General features: G+C 59.7%; 1 protein-coding gene across 1 annotated transcript; it reads left to right on the top strand.

Annotated features, from left to right (window-relative positions):
- Nucleotides 1-1,352: 1,352 nt before the first annotated feature.
- LOC124509827 (receptor-type tyrosine-protein phosphatase V-like) lies at nucleotides 1,353-20,577 on the top strand. Its single transcript, XM_047076444.1, has 35 exons — nucleotides 1,353-1,370; nucleotides 1,645-1,696; nucleotides 2,392-2,456; nucleotides 2,806-2,854; nucleotides 3,033-3,305; nucleotides 3,514-3,783; nucleotides 3,979-4,242; nucleotides 5,102-5,356; nucleotides 5,458-5,703; nucleotides 5,868-6,143; nucleotides 7,138-7,410; nucleotides 9,239-9,502; nucleotides 9,701-9,967; nucleotides 10,286-10,567; nucleotides 10,900-11,040; nucleotides 11,325-11,535; nucleotides 12,003-12,070; nucleotides 13,006-13,132; nucleotides 13,253-13,300; nucleotides 13,945-14,038; nucleotides 14,219-14,309; nucleotides 14,418-14,494; nucleotides 15,494-15,628; nucleotides 16,639-16,761; nucleotides 17,327-17,487; nucleotides 17,577-17,712; nucleotides 18,088-18,155; nucleotides 18,249-18,405; nucleotides 18,522-18,600; nucleotides 18,690-18,766; nucleotides 18,905-19,033; nucleotides 19,251-19,361; nucleotides 19,468-19,628; nucleotides 19,994-20,129; nucleotides 20,353-20,577. Exons 1-35 carry the CDS (start codon nucleotides 1,353-1,355, stop codon nucleotides 20,410-20,412), a joined length of 5,244 nt encoding a protein of 1,747 aa, XP_046932400.1. The 3' UTR covers nucleotides 20,413-20,577.
- The last annotated feature ends 1,542 nt before the right edge of the window (nucleotides 20,578-22,119 follow it).

Genomic DNA, 22,119 nt, shown 5'->3' with positions numbered 1-22,119 from the left:
GCCAGAGGGATCTAGGCCTACCCTCTCCCTGGTGACCTTCCCCGAGGTGTGGGAGGAAGAGTGGGAGACTTGGCTGTCCGGATCCACCCTGCCCCTCTCCTGCCTGGTGATTATCTTCCCCCGGGTGTGGGGGGTGCCCAAGGCCTGGCTTCAGGCCCTGGGAGAGGAGGGGGAGGGCCGGAAAGGAGCTGTGTGGGACAGCTGCAGGAAGAGACCAGGCTGGCTCACATTTGGGAATCAGGATGCCTGGACCTGTCCCTGCCCTCCTCTGCCTCCTGGCTGGCTTTCTCCAGAAGGAATCGGTAAGGTGCTCTCAGATCTCAGGAGGACCCCAAGAGTTCTCTAGGGAGAGGATGTGGGTTTGTCTGTGGGAGTGGTTGCTGGGCAGGAGACACAGCCCTTGTGGTACTTTTTTTGCTGAATGGAGAGGCTTGGGCTGGGGAGGCTGCATCTTGTCTGTTAGAACCTTTCTACCCCCCTGGAGCTCCCTCTTCTGTCAGCACGGCTGGCGGTGGGGGGCGGGGGGGGGTTGTGGCTGGCAGGCGTGCCTTCTACGGCCAGGGACCTTCTCCAGGACTGTCCGTAGGACTAGTTATGGAGTCTGTGCTGTCCCCAACAGGCCCCTATTGTGGCGACTCTCAAGCAGGGTCTCAACGTCCCCCCCGCCATTACCTACAACCACGTCTTGACACATTGCTTCTCTTAGATTCTGAATTAGGATGTTTCCACCTCACTTCTCCCCTTTGCTGCTGCTGATTGAGACTCTGCGAGAAAGAGCAAAGAAAGAGGTGCCCCAGGTGAGGTGGATGGGGGAAGGGACAAGGGTTGGCCCTTTCTTGGGGCCTTCTCCTTTAACGTCAGTTTCCCCAGTTGCTCTCTGCACCCCCCTGCCCCCCCTTTGAAAGAGCACATGCATGAATGTACACACGCGTGCGTGTGCGTGCACACACACACACACACACACACACACGGCCTGGAAAATCTGATGAGTCTGCAGTGCTCAGTTTCCAGGCCCCTATCCAGAGGCTGGGTGGGTGGCTCTGAGGTTTGGGGCTGGGTGGAGTGGGGGAAGGGCAGGCAGCCCCTGGCTCTGAATTGAACCAGTGGGAGGCTGAGTAGGTTTCTCTGCAGGCCTGCCCCCCCCCCCCCCCCGCTGGGGCTGGCCCCTGAGAGCCTGGCTCCCGAGAAGCAGCCTTGCCCTTCAGTTTTCATACCTGCCTGTTTTCTGCGTATTCCCCCACCCCACTTCCTGAGTTAGCGGCTGACTCCTGGGCTCCTTTCCCGGGGGCGGGGAGGGGGGGTGCCCAGAGCCATTTCTTCCCCTTCTGTTCTGCCTCCCCCTCCCCTCGCACATGGGTGAGCAGTTCCAGGTGAGTAGCTGGCCTTAGGCTGGAACCAAGCAGGCCTGCTTCTAGGCCAAGTGCCAGGGAAGGTCCCCTTGCCTGCAGCCTGCTGGGGGCTGGGGGGCGGGCAGAGGCTGGGGTGGGCACCACTGATCTATGTGGACAAGGGACTTAAGTAAGCAAACGTCCTAGGGACTTAAGTAGCTCCTCAGAGAGCTCTGAGCTGAGAGGACCCTAATCGGGGGGGTTGGGAGCAGGACTGGCCTTCTCGGACTGGGCTCTTCCCCTCTCTGGAGACCAGCTTCCTCATCTGGGCAGTGAGGGTGTGGGAACAGATGGGTCCCAGGGGCCAGGTGGGCTCTTCTAGATCTATAATCGCTGTGACTCAGGGACTTTAGGATGTGCTCTTGTGCCTCTGTCCACAAGGGCATGGTGCCACGTGGGTGCACAGAAGGGGACACACACCCACAGCTGTGGTCCATCCGTTCCACAGCAACACACATCCACGTGATGTAACCGGGACCCTCCTTTCCCTCCGCCGACTGGACAAACACTCTATCCATCTGCCACGTGTTGATAGGGTCGGCAGAACCACACTCCTCTCTGGGGTCGGGGAGTGGGGAGCCAGCTGCCTTTGCTATGTGTGCCCACTCGAGAGGCCATCCCTTGCCTTGGTCTTTCCCGAGACCCCCCTGGAAGGTCAACTGCTGGAGGAGGGGTGGAGGCGGGGGAGGCAGAGGGAGAGGCGGGCTTGTCTGCAGCCCACGGGGTGCAATGCCCTTCTACCTTCTGGGCCCCGGGGTCTCTCTCCCCTCGCTGAATCTTGCCAAGGCTGGGTGGGCAGAGGGGTTAGGGTCCGGGCTGAGAGGCACCTCCTTGGTCTTTGGCTGCCTGCCACCTGCCATCTCGCTGAAACTCGGCCTTCCCACCCTCGCCCGCCTGCCCGTCCGCGTCCGCCCGTCAGCCAGCCAGCCAGCCAGCCAGTGGGGCAAGGGGAGGGTTGGGGGGACTGGCTCCACCCCTGCTGCCTCTTAACTTTCCTTTACAGACATCGGGATGAGGCCCTCGATCCTGTTTGCTGTCTTCCTCTGGCTCCGGGGTTTCTTGGCCCAGGTGAGGTGGGCACAGGGGGCAGGCAGGCAGCCGGGGAGCTGTTCTCCAGGGCCCGTCCGGGCTCCCACCTCTCTGTGGGGCCCCACAGCTGGTCTGCATTAGGCAGAGCAGAGGCTGTTTCTTCCCAGCCGCTGGCTCAGAGGACAGAAAGAACAAACCGCTTCTGCCTGCGCGGGGCTGCCTCCTGAACTTGGGGTGTGCCTGTGGGTGATGCCCTTTTGTCCCTGTCTGGGGGAGTGCCAGACAAGAGGACAGCCTTCTCTCTGATCTCGGCCCTGTCCCCTGCTGGCTTCCACGGACCCCAGAGCCCTCTGCCCATCTCCTCCCCCCTCCTCCCTCCTTCCTATAGGGACATGAGTGTCACTCTCTGGCAAGGAGCCCAGACGGAGAGAGTGGAGGTAGGTGTCTTCAGTGGGGGGAAGGAGGTCTGGGAGGTAGGAGGGAGTGGGGGTGCAGGGTTGGTTTCTCCATGCCAGGCCTTGCCTCTGCTCTGGCCCTTTTTTTTTCCTTTGCCTTTCCTCCTTCTTTAGGGGAGAAAGGGTATCGGGAGACTCTGAATGCACCCCTTTTCCCCAGGACCACCTCTGAAAGTGAACGTCAGCAGCCAGGGGCGGCCTACTAGCCTCTTCCTGAGCTGGGGAGCCCCAGGGCCAGACAAGTTCAGCCATGCCCTCCGCCTCACCCACCTGAGTCCCCTGGGCTCTCCAGAAGGGCCGCAGCTCCAGGCCCACACCAACGCATCCAGCTTTGAGTTCCGGGACCTGGTGCCAGGAAGTCGCTACCTGCTGGAAGTGACTGCCCTGGGACCCTGTGGGCAGAATACCACCATCATCCTCACTGCGCGCACTGGTGCGTGGGGGCGAGTAGTGTGCAGGCATTGCAAGGGGTCCGAGCAGGAGGCATCTGTCCTGCAGGGTTGGCACAGGGCAGGGTAGCCAAGGAGGGCAACGTCTCTGAGGACCATGCCTGGTACCGTGACCCATTTGGAAGCATTTGAGGCACAGGGATGATGCCCCTTTGGCCCTGAACTTGGCACTTCTCTCTACCCCTGATGCAGCCCCATCACCTGTCTGCAACCTGCAACTCCGTAGCCCTGGGAGCCCGTCCAGCCTCGAGGCCTCGTGGGGCGCTGCCCCCGGGGGGCAGGATGGCTACCGACTTCTCCTCTACCACCTAGAATCACAGACACTGGCGCGTAACATCTCCCTGCCGCCGGGCAGCCTGGCCTGCAATTTTAGCAACCTCCTGCCAGGTAGCGAGTATGTTCTGGAGGTTACCACCTGGGCTGGCAACCTCCAGGCGAACACCAGCGCCCACCAGTGGACAGGTAAGGCAGGCACCTGGCAAAGGCCCAGACCAGGCGGTTGGTCTGGGACGTGGCGGGGGCAGCCCAGAGCCTCCTAGGGAACCCTGCCCCAACATAGCTGGGCTTCTAGTCTTCCTGGCTGCCAGGGCTGGTGCCGGGATCCCACGCCAGGGCTCTTTCTCAAGCCTGACTTTGCTCTCTCCGTCCCCCTTCCAGCCCCCGTGTCTCCCCACCAGCTGGTGCTGCACGCTCTGGGCACCCGTGCCCTGCGAGCCTCCTGGAACGGCTCTGAGGGGGCAGCCTGGTTCCACCTCATGCTCACAAACCTCTTGGGCGGCACCAGCCTGACTGCGGTGGTCAGACGGGGAGCCTCCAATCACACCTTCCTTCACCTCTCTCCGGGCACCCGCTACGAGCTGACGCTCAGTGCTGTTGCCGGGCCCCAACAGGCAGTGGGGCCCAATGTCACCGAGTGGACCTGTGAGTGCTTGGGGTGGGGGTGGGGGGCCAGGGGGTTACAGCGGAGGCTCCTCGGCTCTTCTCTGGCCGAGTGGGTGGGATATACGTGGCGGAGGCCGGGGTTCCTTTGGAATCCTGTGGGGAAGGGATGAGGCACGGAGGGAGCGCGCCACCTGTTGGCTGGTGGCAGGTGCCCACCTGAAGAGGTGATGGCGGTGTAATGGTCACCCCTCGAAGCCTTCGTGTGCCAGCCACAGATGATCTCATTTAGTCCTCAGACCGGCCCCACGCGGTCATGTCATCCCCAGTGTATGGTAGAGGGAGCCGAGGTTCAGAGACAGGAGGGACCCAAGGTCAAGCAGCTTGTGAGTGACCAGGCCAACCTGAGCCCGGGCTGGGTGCCCGCAGAGCCCATGTTGACGTTGCCATGTTTTTGCTCAGGGAAGCACTGTCGTGCATGGGCTACGGCTGGAGGAGCCGGACTGCCTGGGTTCTGAATTTCATCTCTGCCTCTCACTGGCTGTGGGTCTCTGGACAAGTTACTTACCTTCTCGGTGTCTCAATTTCTGTTTCTTTAAACGTGGCTGGTGACAGTAGCACCCCCTTCGCAGCGTTGTGGGGAGTAGACGTGAGATACTGCGCGTAGGGTACTTCGTACCCTGCTGGCATCTATGTGCTTGGTACTTGATGCGTTATTATTTCTGTTATTGTTGTCTGTGGCCCGATCCCAGAATTCACCCAGAACGTGGCAAACGGTGGCTGCTGGCCTCTGGATGAGACGTGGTCTAGTGTTGGAGGAAGAAGCTGGAGTGAGGAGGGTAGGATCTTTCTTATCCACCGTTTAGGTCTTTCTGCATATGTTTCCTCCTTTTACCCATAGATCCTTCTGCACCCTTGGACCTGGTGGTCATTCCCCTGCCCTCGGAGCTCTGGGCAAGCTGGAAGGCAGGGTCTGGTGCCCGGGATGGCTACCTGCTCAGGCTAAGTGGGCAGGTGGAGAAGACCATCACACTGGGTCCCGGAGCCCTCAACGCCACATTCCCAGGGCCCCTGCCCGCTGGACCCTACACTCTGGAGCTGAGGGTCCTGGCCGGGCGCTATGATGCCTGGGCCCGGGCCAGTGCCTGGCTGAATGGTGAGTCTGGGCTGATGGGGAACAGGATGAGGCCCTGCCCAGGGGCACCTGCCTTGAGTGGCAGCTGGGTTCTCACTCTCCAGAATTTGCATCCTCTGCAGATTCTGCTGCCCAGCCCAGACAAAGCAATGGGACCACGCTGCAGCTGGATGGGTTGGGGGCCACCAGGGAGCCCAGGAGGCAGGCACTGCTCTACACTGAGGGAACCCCAAGCCTCCTCGGAAACATCTCCGTGCCACCTGCTTCCACGCAGGTCGCTTTGCATGAGCTGGGGCCTGGGGCCAACTACCAGGTGGACATTGTCTCGTCTCTGGGAAACACTACCCAGAGCCCCACAGGCCATACAAGTGAGTGTCAGCCACTGTCCCCTGACCCTGCGGAGTGGGGGCAGGGGAGGCCTTGCCCTGGGGAGGGAAATCTGGGTAGAGGGGAGGCTCAGAAGAGCTGGGAAAGGGCTTCACGGGGCCACAGACGCAGTATGGCCCCCTTACCAAACTGTCCCTCTCTTCAGAGCTCCTGGCACCACAGTCACTGGATGTCACCGGCAGGGGCAGCCCCTCTGACCTGACCATTGGTTGGGCCCCAGCACCAGGGTGGCAAGAAGGCTACAGGGTCACCTGGCATCCGGAGGGCAGCCAGAGGTCACCAGACAGTCTTATTGACTTGGGACCAGACAATTCCAGCCTGACTCTGAGGGGTCTAGTGCCCGGCTCCTGCTACACTGTGTCAGTGTGGACCTGGGCAGGGAACCTCAGCTCCCCCATCCAAAGGACCCGTGCCTGCACCCGTGAGTTCCCTGGCTTCAGCCTCTGGGAGGCCAGCCCAGGACAGTGGGGGTGGGGGCCCAGCTTCCCTTACTGTCCGCTCTTCTGCGTGCCTCCTCTTGACTTAGACGGTCCCGTGTCCATCCGAGGTGGGCCTTTCAGGAATCTATTGGCAAGCATTTTCCACCTCCTACCATTTGGGCGGCCATCCGCCCATCTATCCATCTATTCAACACACATTTAATGAATGCTTCCCATTTTTTAGGTATGGGGCTAGGTGCTGAGGCTAAACATTATGAACAAGACAGTCTAGGAATATTGACAAGTAAACGGAAGCTATATAAATATATGTATAAATACATATACGTGCACACACATACATGATGTGTATTATTTTACAGATCATATAAAAAACATAAATGTATGATGGGAATATGTACAACATATTTCAAATCACATGCAACTGTGTTCTTATAGGTTAAAATTGATGACTAATGGGAAGTTTATGTGGTTCAGTCTAATCTTGTAGGACTTACAGAAGGGAAGCCTGCTTAGGGAATCAGGGAAGGCTTCCTGAAGGAGGAGGAGAAGGAGAGTGAACTGAGAAGCTTGTAGTCTGAGTTGGACAGAGAGGGGCTTTATGGAGAAGCTAAGCATGCACCAAGGCCCTCAGGAGAGAGAGGAAGAGGGAGGAGGAGAGGGGAGAGGGAGAGACAGAGACAGAGAAAGAGAGAGAGAGAGAATGAGCTTGCAGGCACTGAAGGTCAGCAGATGAGCTGGAGACCAGGACCCAAAGGGTTAAACATTTAGGTGGGTCCTGGGCCTTGTGGGGACCCTGTGAGCCAGACATCACACTGTCAAGGAGCTGACCGTGTGGGGAGGGAGCTGGATTTGTAGGCTGGCAGTGTTTGGGGCTCTCTTGGTGTCCAGGAGAAGAGCACAGGGGAAGGGGAGGCAGGGAAGGCAACGGCAGGGGGTTCGCGTCATTCCAAATCTATTTCTTCCTTGACCTTGCAGTCCCCGCTCCTCCTGCCAACTTGAGCCTGGGCCTTGCCACCCAGCCTCCTGCCCTGACGGCCTCCTGGAGTCCCCCGCCTGGGGGCAGGGATGGCTTCCAGCTGCGGCTTTACCGCCTGAGGCCCCTGACTCTGGAAAGCAAGGAGGCTCTGACTCCCGAGACTCAGAACTTCTCCTGGACCCCACTGCCCCCAGGCACCGCGTTCCTGGTTCAGCTGGCCACCTTGAGGGGCCCAGATGAGAGCAGCAGCACCAATGCCACCGGCTGGATGCGTGAGTGCCCCCTGCCCACCCCTTCCTTCCTGGCCACCCTTGCTGGTTGGATTCCCCAGCGGGGCGAGGGGGGCTGCGTGCTCCCCTTGACCTCTTCATCATCTGTGCGCAGGCAGCTGGGTTGACTGTGGTTGATCCCTGATCTCTAGGCACCAGGACGTCCTTAACTGGGAATCCTCAGGGATCCTGGAAGATGGGCAGAACCCAGGGGCTTGCTCTTGTACAGTGGCTGGGCCATGCCACTCTCCAGGCTCTCATATGGCCAGTGCGGGAGTGGGGAGCAGTGGGGACGGGACCCAGGACCCAGCCTCGAGCTCCCCCTGGGCTGGGAGTGTTTGATAGCGACAGCAGTGACTCGTGTTCACTGGGCCCTTTGCTAAGTGTTCTCCCCATGTTCTCTCATTTCCTCCTCATGACAACCAGCCTAGGAGGTGGCTACTATGGCTCTGCCCATTTCACAGATCAGGAAACTGAGGCACAGATAAACAAAGTGACTTGTCCTGGGTTCCTCAGCCCTAAGTGGGGAGTCGGGATTCCATTTCTGACACTGTGACCCAGAGTCTGTGCTCCTAGCCGCACGCTAACCTCCAGAGAGGAGCGGGGGAGGGTGCCGGCGCTGGACAGGGTCATGCAGTTACTGAAGCATGGGACACACTGAGCAGCGCACGGTGGAGCTCTCTCCTTCTCCTGTGGAGCCTCCACAGCCATAGACCTGGGTTTGGAAGCTCCCTCTCACACCAGCCTCATTCCTTCTGCCTTCTCTGAGTGTTGCATTCTTGCTAGAGCCAAAGTATAGCTGCTGTCACCCCTTCCCCCACCCTCAGAATCATCCTTCTCCAGGGTGGTGACTCCCCCACCCCCTGCTCTGTCCTCCTGATTCCTCCCAGGGGCCATGTGACCTCAGACGGGTCTGAGAGGAAGCTGGAAAGAGCACCGGCCTAGGAGGCAGGAGACCTGGGTTTTAGCTATGGCCCAGTCCCTAGAGCAAACGTTGTCCCTCTGTGAGCCTCAGTTTCCCCATTTGCAGAGGAGGTGTTGGCTGGGTGACTGGGCCAGGCTTGTGTGGCTCTAGGGCCCGGGCTCCAGCTGAGGGTGAAGGGGCGCAGCTTGGGCCCCCAGACTTTGCCTGTCCTTGAGAACCTGCCCAGTCACTCAGGGGGTCTTGCCAAGCTGTTTGGGTACAGGGGCTGGTGCTGCCCCGTCCGGCCCTGCCTCCGAGAGGCCTGGCTGCTTTGGGAGGGGGAGGGGTTAATGTGTTCATGCAGTACTACTGTTTGAGCTAGCCCTGCTGTTGGCCTGAGCTGGTGCTTCCCCGCCTGGGAAGGATGGAGGGACACAGGAGGGAGGAGAGAGCCAGAGATGTGGTTTGCATTCTTTTCTTCTGTGTTCGTTTGTCCGGGCTGCCATAACACAGCACCACAGGCTGGGGGCTTAAGCAGCAGAAATTTATTGTGTCACAGTTCCAGAGGCTGGAGATCCGAGCTCAATGAGTTGGCAAGATTGGTTTCTTCGGAAAGCCTTGAGGACGGCAGTTTCTGTCCCAGGCCCCTGTCCTTGGTTTGCAGACGGCCCCCTTCTCCCTGTGTCTTCACACAGTCTTCCCTCCGTGCGTGTCTGTGTCCAGATTTCCTCTTCTTATGAGGACCCCGGTCGTAGTGGATTAGGGTTCCATCCTCATGACGTCACTTAATTACCCCTTTGAGGATCTTATGCCCCCAAACTGTCGTATTCTGGGGGTTAGGACCTCAACATGAATTTCGGGGGGACATAGTTTGGCCCACAGCACCTCTCTTCTTCTCCACCTTCCCATATCTTGCTCTCCCCACAGCCCCCCTCGCCCCTCCTCTGGTGAACGTGACCACTGAAGGTCCCACCCAGCTCCGGGCATCCTGGGTGCATGCTCCCGGGGCGCGAGACGGCTATCAGGTGACTCTGTACCAGGCAGGTGCCCAGGCAAGCGCCAGCACCGTGGGAGCCGAGGTGGACAGCACAAGCTTCTCAGCTCTGACCCCAGGCACTCAGTACGAGGTGGAGATCATGTCGCAGGCTGGGCCTCTCGGCACCGCAGCGGCCAATGTCTCTGGCTGGACCTGTGAGTCGCGGCCGGAAAAGGCAATGAGGGGAGGAGAGGCGGGCAGGGCTGCCTCTGAGACCCCTGGATTCTTTTCTTAGCCGCCACTCTAGTCCCATCTCCCAAATTCCGCACCCGAGGGCCCTGCCTGGAGCCAGCGAGCTTCTGGCCTCACGTACCCCACGCAGCTTGGTTCACCGGCTCTCTTTCCCTCCACAGCCCCGCTCGTGCCCAATGAGCTGTTGGTATCGATGCAGGCGGGCAGTGCCGTAATCAACCTGGCCTGGGCCGGTGGCCCCCTGGGGCAGGGGGTGTGCCATGCCCAACTCTCAGAGGCCGGCCACCTCTCCTGGGAGCAGCCCCTGGCGCTTGGCCAAGCCCTCCTCATTCTAAGGGACCTCACACCTGGACGCCATCTGTCCCTGTCAGTGCTGTGCCAGGCGGGGCCACTCCAGGCGTCCACTCACCCCGTCGTGCTGCCTGTTGGTATGTTGGCGTGTGTCGGGGGAGGAGGAGCGGGAGGCTCCAGTCCGGGCTGCGACGCTGCCCATTCTATTCGGAGCCACCTGCTCCCCTCCGGTGGGGGCTCACCCACCCCTTCCCCGGGGATATGCTCCCTGTGCTTCTCCAGATGGGCAGTGATGCCCAAAGGAGAAGTTGTTTCTCTGTGTGGCCAGGGCCTCTTCCTGTGAACATAAATGCCCAGTCCCTTTGTACCTGCTGATTCTGACAGCTGCTGCCCCAGGTGCCAGCCTCTTGGGGTGCACCGACCCCCACACAGCGCAGAACCTTTGCTTCCCACAGAGCCTGGCCCCGTGGAGGACGTGCAGTGCCAGCCCGAGGCCACTCGCCTGGCCCTGCACTGGACGATGCCCTCGGGGGATGTGGACACCTGTCTGGTGGTGGCAGAACATCTGGCTGCGGGAGGGCATGCTCACATCGTCTTCCAGGCTAACACCTCTGGGGATGCCCTCCTGTTGCCCGGCCTGCTGCCCGCTGCTTCCTATCGCATCAGTCTCACCGTGCTGGGCCGGAACGGTCTGTGGAGTCGTGTGGTCACCCTGCTGTGCGCCACTTCTGCAGAGGGTAAGCCCTTTCCACGGTCTCCGGAGCCCCCTCCGCTCCCTTAGCCTTCCTCCAACATCACCGCTGGGGTTCTCACTGCCGTGGCCCTCACTGCCGGGGACTCTCCCTGTCCCCCAACTCCCAAGCCTTCCTCTGGCCCTGATCCAGATACCATAGTATGGAGCCTCACCGCCGGCACCCCGGCCCAGGGGTCTCTCGGTTCTTATTTAGTTGCACCCATCAGGCACTGGTTGCCAGGCACCGTAAGAGGTGCTGGGGATGTGACAGCATGGCCCCTGCCCTTGGCCACTGGCACCTAGTTAGGACCTCACTCTTCTCCGCTCCATCCCCAGGCTGGCGCCCCCCGGACTTAGCTGCAGCCCCCCAGCTGGAGCCTGAGGCGGGGATGGGAGTGATGATCACACGGGGTATGTTTGGCCAGGACGATGGGCAGATCCAGTGGTATGGCATCATTGCCACCACCAACATGTCACGTGAGTCCTGGGCCAGGAGGGGATGGGAGACCCTGGCTGTTGCCTGGCATGGGATGGTGGGGGGGGGGGAGGGTCCAGATACTGACCACTGAGGTGAAATGCCTGTGGCTGGCATGAGTGCTGGAGTAGGAAGAGAGACCCAGAACATTCTTAAAGATAGGGCTGATGTTGTGCTATGCATGGTGGGAACATGCTAGAGAAACAGGGTAGCCGCTTTGTGGGCAGGGAGAGAGGCTTCAGTCTCACTGCTGCCCTTGCGCTGCCCCTTTCTTGTTCCTCTGTAGTGGTGCGGCCTCCCCAGGAAGCCATCAACCACACGTGGTATGACCACTACTATGGAGGACAGGACTCCTACCTGGCCATCCTGCTCCCCAACCCCTTCTACCCAGGGCCCTGGGCTGTGCCGAGATCCTGGATGGTGCCTATGGGTACAGAGGACTGTGGCCAGACCCAGGAGATCTGTAACGGGCAACTCAAGCCAGGTTCCCAGTATCGGTGAGGGCTAAGACTGAGGGGGCGGGGGCTTTTAACTTTCACTGATGGGTTGTTTGCACATTCCCTCTGCAAAAGATCTGGACTGACTTACGAAGAGAAAGCATTTGTTGGCCCATAAGGGTCCACAGAGTTGTTTCGACTGGGCTCCCTGGTAGGCAAGGCAAAAAGGAAAACACCCATCTGTTACATGGTTCTTTTTTTCAGGAAAAAAAAGGGGGGGGTGGATTCTGTTTCAGCTTTCCAAGGATGTTTAGGTACTTATGTTAGGGCTTCTTGCTGTGGGAAGGGAAGATTGAAAAGAAGTCAGGGGTAGCTTGTTCAGGTAGCGTGACACATAACCTCTTAACAGGTGTGGAGAGAGGCTCTCGCTCTCTGAGTGTCTATTGTTAATGACTCAGTGTCTTGGGAGGGGCTTTGCCCTCTTTGTTTGCCCCTCCAGAACAGAAGGTCCTGTTTCTCTGCCCCAGGTTCAGTGTCGTGGCCTTTACCAGATACAGCCCTCCTGAGACCATTATCTCCTTCTCAGCCTTCTCAGGTAGGGTGGACACCTGGCTAGGGTTCCAGCTGGGCCCCAGGGCAGGGGAAGAGTGCTGGGACCCCCTGTTCTGGGCTCGTCCCCAACCAGCAACAGGTAGGATTGAGCTTGGATTCCAGGGAGGGCACGTCCTGCCCAGCAGAGCTGGGAGACCCAGAGCCAGTACTGAAGGTACTGCTAGCACCTGACTTGGCCTGGGTGGGCTGAGGGGGGGGGGGAGGGGGCGAGGCATTAATGAAAGGGGTTGTCACTGCCCGCGATCACACTACCTTCCTGCACTGCCCCACTCTGTGCTGTCGCTCCCAGGCCACTGAGATTCTAGAACAGCACTGTCCAATAGAAACATAAGGCAAGTCACAAGGGTGAACCACATATGTATGTTAATATTCCCTAGTAGCTGTGTTAAACGGGTAAAAATAAAACAGGTGAAATTAGTTTTAGGAACATTTTATTTAAACTAAGCTATCAATATTATCATATCAACATGTGATCAATTAAAAAAATTCTTAATGAGGTATTTTACATTCTTTTCTTTATTACTAAGTCTTCGAAATTCTATGTGTATTTCATGCTCATAGCAAAGCTTAATTTGGAGTAGCCATATTTCAAGCACTCCATGCCCCCTTGTGGCTAGTGGCTACCGTATTGGACAGTGTAGTTCTAGAAGGTCCAGGAAGCCAGGTCCCTACCCTCTTCTTTTCTTTGAGGGTGTCAGGGAGGGGAGTAGAGCCTTTGGGGCAAGCTCAGAAGCCAGGGGCAGGGAGAGCTTGCTGGGCATTTTCAGTCCCCTTGGCAGCCATTTCTGGCCTCGGGTGGTATTTGGGACTTCTGAGGGGGGTTGTCACTGTGCGCTCCTCCCAGAGGCTCTCAAGTCCGGTCACCGCAGAACAGTGGGACAAGGCTACTCTACTCTACTCTCCCTTTGCACTTCATAGAGCCCAGGGCCAGTGTCTCCAGGGTAGCCACGTCCCTCCCAGCGGCAGTGGGCATCATGATGGGCTGTGTCCTCACAATCTGTGCCCTGCTGGGCCTGCTGTACTGGAGGAGGGTGAAGGGACAGAGGTGAGTGAGAGCGAAGGCGGGGGCCAGCATGGCTGGGGGAGGAATGGCTTCTTCCCCAAGAAGCTCCCCGTGCCCCTGCCCCGTTGGGCTCCCTCCCACACGCCTCTTCATCCTTTGCAGGGCAGAGAAGAGTCGGTTTTCCCAAGAGCTGACAGCTTACAACCTGCGGTGAGGGCACTTTCCCATGTCTCCTCGTGGTGTGCTGGGCAGTGTGGCCATGTCTGGCACGGGTCATGGTGGCATCGCCCAGTCTCCCCAGCAGCCTGCGCCTCTGGGACTCCCTTGTCCGTCACCTCGCAGCTCTGTCACACCTTCACGAGGCCTTTTCTCCAACCCTAGAGCTCATCTGTCTCCTCTCTGCCCGTTCAGCCTCCTCCCCCTCCTCCCAATTCACCTACTCCAGTCCTCACCTTACCCCTGACAACTGGGCGATATCAGGCCGCATCTCTTTCTTTCCCCGGTGATGTTAGATCTGTAATTCTCTCCTCTGGTCCCTCCTGTGCTCCCCTACACCGACTTCATGTCGAACCCACATCGGTGAGCATCGACTATGCACAGAAGCCCTCCTCAGAACCGGTGATGGTGGCAGGGGCTGAAAGCCTCGTGTGTGCCTTCACATGTGGATCCTGTCTGCTCTGCCCTCCTCCGTCTGTCCCCTTGTCTGTCTTTCTGCACTGGGGGCTGGCGGCCCAGGCTGTGCATCCGCGTGTGTGGAAAAATGCGTGCCGGCTCCATTCCAGGGGGTGTCCCAACGATCCACTGAGCTCAGGGCAGGACCCTGCCGTGGGCCCACTCCCTCCCTCTCCCACCAGGCGGACCCATCGGCCAATCCCTATCCAAAGCTTCCGGCAGAGTTTTGAGGCCAAGAGTGCGCACGCTCACCAGGCTTTCTTTCAGGAGTTCGAGGTAAGGCCTCTGCTGCCCTCGGGCTCGGAGCAAAGAGGACCTGGGCCATCTAGGTTGGGCTGGGCCTGCCCTGAAGTCTGGGGGGAGCTCCCAGCCGTGCACACCCCACCCCTGTCCCTCCCCTGGTGTGGGGAGAGATGGGTCCACTTCAGAAAGCAGCGCCTGGCCCAATCTCTGCAGGAGCTGAAGGAGGTGGGCAAGGAGCAGCCCAGGCTGGAGGCGGAGCACCCCGCCAATGCCACCAAGAACCGTTACCCGCACGTGCTACCCTGTGAGTGCCGGGGAGCAGATGGCCAGGGCTGGGCCTGGACGGGGGTGGGGGGCGGTGGGGGGTGCTCCCTATGCCCGGGCACCGCACACACAGTTTTTCCCTCTGCAGATGATCACTCCCGGGTCAGGCTGACCCAGCTGGAGGGAGAGCCCCACTCCGACTACATCAATGCCAACTTCATCCCGGTAAGGGCCACCTTCAGAGCTGGCTGTGGGTGTGTCCGTTCGGGAGACTGGCTGCTTTGCGGGACACGCTGTCCTACCCTGGCTGTAGCAGTCGTCCATAAAGATCACCAGCTTGTGTTCCTTTAGGTCGACCTGGCACGTATTTATTGAGGGCCTACTGTGTGCCAGGCACTGTGCTGGCAGAGTGTCAGAGTCAGAGCTGGCTACCTGTATTCTTGCCTTCAAAGCAGCACACTGTGTATGTGTGTGTGTGTATGTGTGTATGTGTGTGTGTGTGAGACAGGCACACATGCGCTGCCTGTGTGTGTCACATCTACCACTCAGTGTGACGAGTGCTGTATTAAGGGGACAAGCGTGGTATTCAGAGAACATGGAAGGAGGAGAAATTCAGTCCACTCGAGGAGTCAAGAAAGGCTTCCTGGAGGAGGGGACGTGTAATCTCTTGAAGGATGAGTAGAATTTTGATAAAAGACGAAAGAGGGGAAAGGTTGGAAAGAACAACCAGAGAACAGCTGGGTGCACACGCACAGACAGCGTGGGGCCGGGGTGCCGGGTTGGGGGAGGTGAGACAGCACAGTTAGATTGGGCCCGGATGAAGGAGGGGCTTGATTGTTAAGCTAAGGGCTTTGGATTTTACTTGCTGGGCCATGGGAGCTGCGGACGATTTTTGAGCATGGGAGAAACGTGGAGTTTGGTCTCAGAAGGGGGTTGGTGAACAGGTTGGACTGGGGAGACTATTTCTGTCACATTAGTACCTTCTTACTCTCATGTGGGCTTTTCTTGCCCCTTCAAGGTGGCGCTGGGGTGCTGGTGGTGTCTCTGAAGCCACCCCTCCTGGTTTGGATTCTTGGTGCACACATGTGGTCATGTGCACACGTGTAGGCACACTCTCCTCCTTCCTGGAAATCGCACATGGGACATTTACTGCTGTGTGCCCGGTGGGGCCTGGGGGACCGAAGCGTCACCAATTAACATGCTCCTGTCTTCTGCACTCCCCAGGGCTACAGCCACCCGCAGGAATTTATTGCCACCCAGGGCCCTCTCAAGAAAACTCTGGAGGACTTCTGGCGGCTTGTGTGGGAGCAGCAGGTCCGCATCATTGTCATGCTGACCGTGGGCATGGAGAATGGGAGGGTGAGCATGCCTTGCAGTTTCCTAGAGTGGCCACGGGGTGGCGCATGTTCTCCTTACAGGAGTTCTCCCCTTACCATCTTAGGTCTGGGAAGGTAGGTGAGGCCTGAGAGAGGCCAATCAGTCCTGGAGGTTGGTAGGGGTCCCCAAGGCCACCCAGAATGGGAAGCAGTTAGAGGGACTAGGTACTCAAGCTCCCCGGTTGACTCCGTTTCCTCTGACCGCTGCTGTTTCTTTCTTTCCCTTTTTTTTTTTAAGTTCTTATTTATTTATTTTGAGAGAATGAAAGCACAAGTTGGGGAGGGGCAGACAGAGAGAGGGAGAGAGAATTCCAAGCAGGCTCAGCACTGTGAGCACGGAGCCCAATGTGGGGCTTGAACCCATGAACTGTGAGATCATGACCTGACCCAAAATCAAGAGTCTGATGCTTAACTGACTGAGCCACCCAAGCGCCCCTCACCTCTGCTGTATCTCATTATTTCCACTTGCTCTTGTTCTAGGCAGAGGGGGGCAAAGGCGTTGGGGGGGAAAGAACGGGGTACGGACTGTCTCGGGATGGGCATCAGAGATAGGGCTTTCTGCATCCTTTCTTTCAACAAGCCTGGTGGATGGATGTCTCTTCTGTGCCCTGCTCAATGCAGAGCCCTGGGACAGAGAGAGCACCTGCTGGGTTTGTCCTCCAGCTGAAGCAGTGGGGCAAGGCCAGGCAGCCCTAAATAAAGGCATCCAATTTTGTAAAGGAGACCAACAGCTGCCTTGAAGTCTTAAGGGTCATATGAGAGGTGTGGGGGTGATGGTGCTGGAGGCCAGCCAGAACAGAGAAGCTTCTGGATGAGGTAGCCGGGGACTCGGGTTTGTACAGAGAGCATAATTTCAACAGGGTGGCAGAGACCAGAAAGATGAGTGTGTGTGTGTGTGGGGGGGGGGTGGTTGGTCCGGATAAACCAGGGGTGGCAGTAATGAGGCTGGGCCCACAGCCACCCCACACCCTTGCTCTGACCCTCTGGCCCTAGGTGCTGTGTGAGCATTACTGGCCAGCAGACCCTACCCCTGTCACCCATGGTCACATCACCGTCCACCTGCTGGCTGAGGAGCCCGAGGAAGAGTGGACCAAGCGGGAATTGCAGCTGCAGCATGTGTGTGCCCCAGGGGACACGGCAGGGTGGGGCGGGCATTCGAGCCGAGACTCTGAGAAGGTTGCCTCACCTCCTGCGTCCCCTGGCCTCCTTCCTTCTGAGAATTGCAAGCACGCAGCCCCTGCCTGTCCAGGGAAGTTGGTTAGGGAGGGGGTAGGGAGGCACAGGGAAGGTTCAAGTGTTATCCGAAGCGACGCAGTGTGTCAAAGGTAGAACAGGGTGAAGCGACGGTTTCTGCCCTGCCCTCCCCTGCCCTGCACTCAGTTCGGGGCTCCCTGCTTCACCCCTCACCCCTTGTGCCCATCAGCCTTGCCAGGCTGTGACCTCCTGGGGCAGGAGAGCCAGGGACTGGCCTCACCCCTCTGCCTGGGCATCCCCTATAGGCCGACGCTACTCAGGAGGCTGGGGAACGAAGGGGTCAAGGGAAGCATGCGATCTGAGGGGCAGGTTTAGCTGTCACCCCACTGAGGGTGGAGGGATCAGTCGCCCTGCCCTCAGGGATCTGGTGAAGAAAGCCAAAGGGCTGAGGCCAGGGACCCCTGCTCCCGTCCCTTCCCGATCCCAGATTGTCCAGCAGCAGCAGCGGAGGGTGAAGCAGCTGCAATTCACCACCTGGCCTGACCACAGCGTCCCTGAGGCCCCCGACTCCCTGCTCTCCTTCGTGGAACTGGTACGGGAGCAGGCCCGGGCCACCCAGGGCACCGGCCCCATCCTGGTGCACTGCAGGTGAGGGCAGGTGGGCGGGCCTGAGGGGAGGCAGGGGAGGCGGGGCTCTGGGACCTCGGGCAGGGCTCAGCCCAGGGCTGTCCCCACAGTGCGGGCGTGGGCCGCACGGGCACCTTCGTGGCCCTGTCAAGGCTGCTGCAGCAGCTGGAGGAGGAGCAGGCGGTAGACGTGTTCAACGCTGTGTATGCGCTGCGGCTGTACCGGCCCCTCATGATCCAGACCCCGGTGAGGGCTCGGCAGGCTGGGCGGGGCAGCCAGGGTCCTGAAGGAGTGGGCGGGAGGTGGGTTGTGGGGGGCGGGGGGAGGCCACATCGAGTCTGGAGGGGCCGAGGAAAGGAACTCGAGGGGGCACACTGAGGACCTGGGGGGCGGGGCTCTACCGTGTCGCCATCCTATCTGGGCTTCTGTTTCCCTTTCTGTCAAGGGGGAGGTGGGGCAGGCCTCTGGCGGCTTTGACGCTGTGCGACAGCGACAGCGTGGGCAAGGTCCCAAATGGCCCCCCCACCCCCACCCCAGCCCTGTCTTGCCGGTTGGGCCCTTGGAAAATCCCTCTGCTGGGCCATACTGCCTTAGCAGACTGACTCCTCCTCCTCCTGCCAGACCCAATACATCTTCCTGCACAATTGCCTCCTGAACAAGATTCTGGAAGCGCCCTCTGACACCCCTGAGTGAGTTGCAGCTCCCCTGGGGCCCTTGTGGGGTGGGGGCACGGGTTCCCTGTGCCCTCCCACCAACAGGCCCCTGATCCTATCCATGGGCAGAGCTGAGAAGACCAGAAGCGGGAGCTGGGGAACCCCGAGTGCCTCCTCCCCTCTCCGCCCCTCCCCCAGGTCCCAGCCCATCTCGGTGATGAACTTCGCAGAGGCCTGCGCCAAGAGGGCGGCCAATGCCAACGCCGGCTTCTTGAAAGAGTACAAGGTGTGTTTCAGACCAGGGGGTGGGTGACAGCTGAGGGGGCTGTCCTTGCCCAGACAGCACTTTCTGTGGGTTCCGTCCCGCGGAGCGCCCTGAGCGCATCTCCTCCGCCCCCGCAGCTCCTGCTCCAGGCCATCAAGGACGAGGCTGACTCTTCCGCGCCCCCTCCTGGCCATGAGCAGGACAGCACGGTCGCCTGTGAGTGCCCGCGGACTGTGGGTGGGCGGGCGGCCCGGGGCCCGGGGAAGAGGGCCTCAGGCAGCCTCACCCTCACCATCTTCCCTCAGATGATTCTTCTCAAGTGCGGTTTTCTCCGGTGGAGGAAAGTCCCCCTAACGAGATGCTCGAAGCCTGGCTCTTCCCTGTGAGATGATGCCCTATTACTTGCCCTCTCTGATCATTTGTGCTTATTAAGCTGGAGCTGGGGTCTCTGGGGGCCCTAGAGCTGTGGTGAGCAGGGGGCACCCTCAGTCCCTGGGAGCCAATGAGTTGTGCTCTGCAGGGTGGGCCTTCTGGCCATGACCACGTTGTGCTGACTGGCCCTGCAGCACCCGAGGAGTTCTGGGAGCTGGTGTGGGAGCATAGGGCCCATGTGCTGGTCTCCCTGTGCCCACCTGACACCTGGGAGAAGGTGAGGGGGGCAGAAAGACCCCTAACCCTAACCCTAACCTAAGGGTTAGGAGACACAAGGAAGGCCTTCGGCATCAGATGGCAGTCAGGGTGGAAGCCTCGGGAGCTGGGAGAGGGGTGGGGGGTGGAGGTCGTGGTGTGGCGGGCCTGTGGGCAGGGTGTGTGGGCAGAGAGCTTGGGAAGCCTCCTGAGCAGCCCTGACTTGGTCCCGGCGACAGGCGTTCTGGCCGACGGAGAAGCAGCCCGTTGTCACAGACATGGTGACAGTGCACTGGGTGGCTGAGAGCAGCACAGCGGGCTGGCCCTGTACCCTCCTGAGGGTCACACATGTAGGTGCTGGGGCCACAGGGTGTGGGGTGGTGGGCTCTGTGGAGGAGTCTTGTGCTGTTTTCCTCTGCTCCTCCCTGGCACCAGTGCCACTGCCTTTGTCCCCAGGGGGAGAGCAGGAAGGAGAGGCAGGTACAGAGGCTGCTGTTTCCGTGCTGGGAGCCAGGGCGTGAGCTCCCTGCCACCACCCTGTTACCCTTCTTGGCCGCCGTGGGCCGGTGCTGCTCTCGGGACACGATGAAGCCAGGCACACTGCTGAGCCACTCCAGGTGCTGCGGGACAAAAGCCTGGGGGGTGTGGGTGCCGGGATCCCCTCACTGCCTCTCCAGCAGGGCCTCACATCTATCCCACTGAGCCCTGCTTGGGTCACGGGTCAAAAGGACACGGTCTACACAGTCTCCCAATGCTCCTGTCTCCTTACTCTGCCTGGATATCTTCTGGGAATATGACATCTTTTAAGAATATACGCCCTCCCTGCTTGGGCCCAAGCTGGCTGGCTCACCAGGCACCCGGTGTCCCCTTCCCAGTCCCCAGGCCCGCGTTGGGTTTCCCCATATACCTGGATACCCCAGCTTTCTCTGCACCGCCCCCTTCCCCCGCTCCCATGCCCTATCTAACTCAAGGTCAATTGCAGCAAGGGTGTGGCTCAGCTGGGCACCTTCCTGGCCATGGACCAGCTGCTGCAGCAGGTGGGGGCTGAGTGCACTGTGGACATCTTTAACGTGGCCTTGCAGCAGTCACAGGCCTGTGGCCTCATGACCCCAACGCTGGTGAGAGGCCACCAGGGCTTAGTTGTGGGAGGGAGTAAGGAAGGGGGGTAGGGAAGGTTCTAGGAGCTATCTCTAGGCAGCACTGTCTGGGGAGTCACCAGGTGGTGCTGGGGACCACGATGCTCCCAGATGGAACCCTAAGGGTTAGGAGACACAAGGGAGGCCTTCGGCATCAGATTTGGGCAGTCAGGGTGACGCTCCTTACCCCAACGTCTGCCACCAGGAACAGTACATATACCTCTACGACTGTCTGAACAGAGTGCTCACGGACGGGCTGCCTTGAGTCAGCACTGGTGGCTGTGCTGTGCGGGAGCAGAAGAGGTCTGTGCCCCGTTGGTCAGTGCCAGTCAGCCTCAGCAAGCCCGCTGGGGCCTGGTTTCACTGGGAGGGCCTCCTGCACGCCGGGCCCTGTGCCGTGAAGGGGGAGAGGTGAGCAATAAAGAATGTGCTCCACCTGAGACTGTGTTCCATCTGTCCACCCTCCAAGGAGGAAAGAAATGGCCTCAAAGACTTGCACGACACGGGGCCCAGTTCAAAGGCCGGGTGGGCAACCATGAGCAGGGGGTCTGGCTGAAGTGGCCGCCCCACAGCCTGCATGCCGTGGCTTTTCCCGGGGAGCAGCCCCGATGCCCCACCCTCCAGTTTTCCAGTTGCCTCAGACTTCAGTCTCTCCACTCGGTCCCTAGTGTCCTGGCGTGCCCCAGATCCAGAGCCCCAGGTACTCAAGGTTCTCCTGCCCCACCTACCACCCCCGTGTGCAGCAAGGACCAATCCTTGCCTTCTGTTCCCTTCTCCCAGCCTTCCCGCCATCCCCAGCTGTCTCCACCTGCCGGGGCCCCCAGGGTCCTCCTCAGCCACTGTGTGCTGCCCCGTCAGGGTGCAGGCGTTGTAGCCACACTGACGTGGAGGGCAGGGGCCGGGGGCTTTGCTGCTTCCCCGGGAGGCTGTGCCTCAAGCCAGAGTTGCTGAATTTTCTCTGCTCCTTTGCTTCCAGCTTCCTCCCCTCCGCCACAGGAGGGAGGTAGGAGAGAAGGCAGTGAGGGACTTTTGGAGGAGAGAAAAACCGGGAGGGGGAACAGAAAATGGGGGGGGGTTGAGGCCCCCCCAGAGGTATCCCACACTCTTTAGGACTCAACTGCACACCGTGCGACATGATATGGTCTCATAAGCTCCTGTCTGACTCCCTGATTAGACTGCACAGTATTGGATGGCAATGTGCCTGACACTGGACATCAACTGTCCCTGGTGGGGGGCCCTGGGGTGGCGGAGGGGACACAGAGAAAGCCTGGACAAATCGGAGCAGGAGGCCCTGAAATGCAGTTAGGTCCCCAAATGAAAGGGGAGCCACAGCTCCCACTGGCCAACCTGAGTTCCTACAAGAGTACCAGGGGTCAGAGGTCAGAGAGGGCGTTTCTCAGGCCTGGCTGGAGAAGGGCGACAGAGGTAGGGCTTTCTGCTCCATCAGGACCCTTCCCAAGATGAGGTTAGACCCTGGTGCTCCCCGCCCCCTCCCGGGGGAGTGGATATGGTGTTCTCTTCTAAATTATGTTTATCAAGAGTCAGAGGTTGGCCCCATAATGACCCTCAAACTGGAAGACTGGAGACTAGCTCTGAGCCCCCCAGGCCTACCATGAGGGGCTGCTGCTGAGGTCCAAACAGGGCACAGCCATGGCTTCTCCAGTCTGGGCCCCTCACGCTGGAGCAGCGGGAGCTGCGAGTGGAGCCAAGCGATGGGTGAATGAGGCCGGAAACGCAGGCAGACCTGGGAAGGCAGGGGCGGCTCCGATTTGTGGGTCTTTCTGGTAGTGGGAGCTCCTCAGTCCCTGGGAGGTTGGCAGCAGAAGAGAATGGGAGGCGGGGGTGGGGGGGTGGGGAGAGGGTGATGTGAGGTATGGAGGGGTATGGAGGTATGGGGTGGAAGGAATATTGGCTGCCTCTTAGGTCTCCAGACTTCGGGTACACACTCTGGATGGACTTCGGGTACATATTC

The sequence above is a fragment of the Lynx rufus genome, unplaced genomic scaffold (genome assembly GCF_022079265.1).
Source record: "Lynx rufus isolate CCGP_SWC_20201006 ecotype Redwood Valley unplaced genomic scaffold, mLynRuf1.p SCAF_15, whole genome shotgun sequence".
NCBI classification, from domain to species: domain Eukaryota; kingdom Metazoa; phylum Chordata; class Mammalia; order Carnivora; family Felidae; genus Lynx; species Lynx rufus.
The sequence above is the reverse complement of the archived record's forward strand: the minus strand, read 5'-3'. Positions and strand labels throughout refer to the sequence as shown.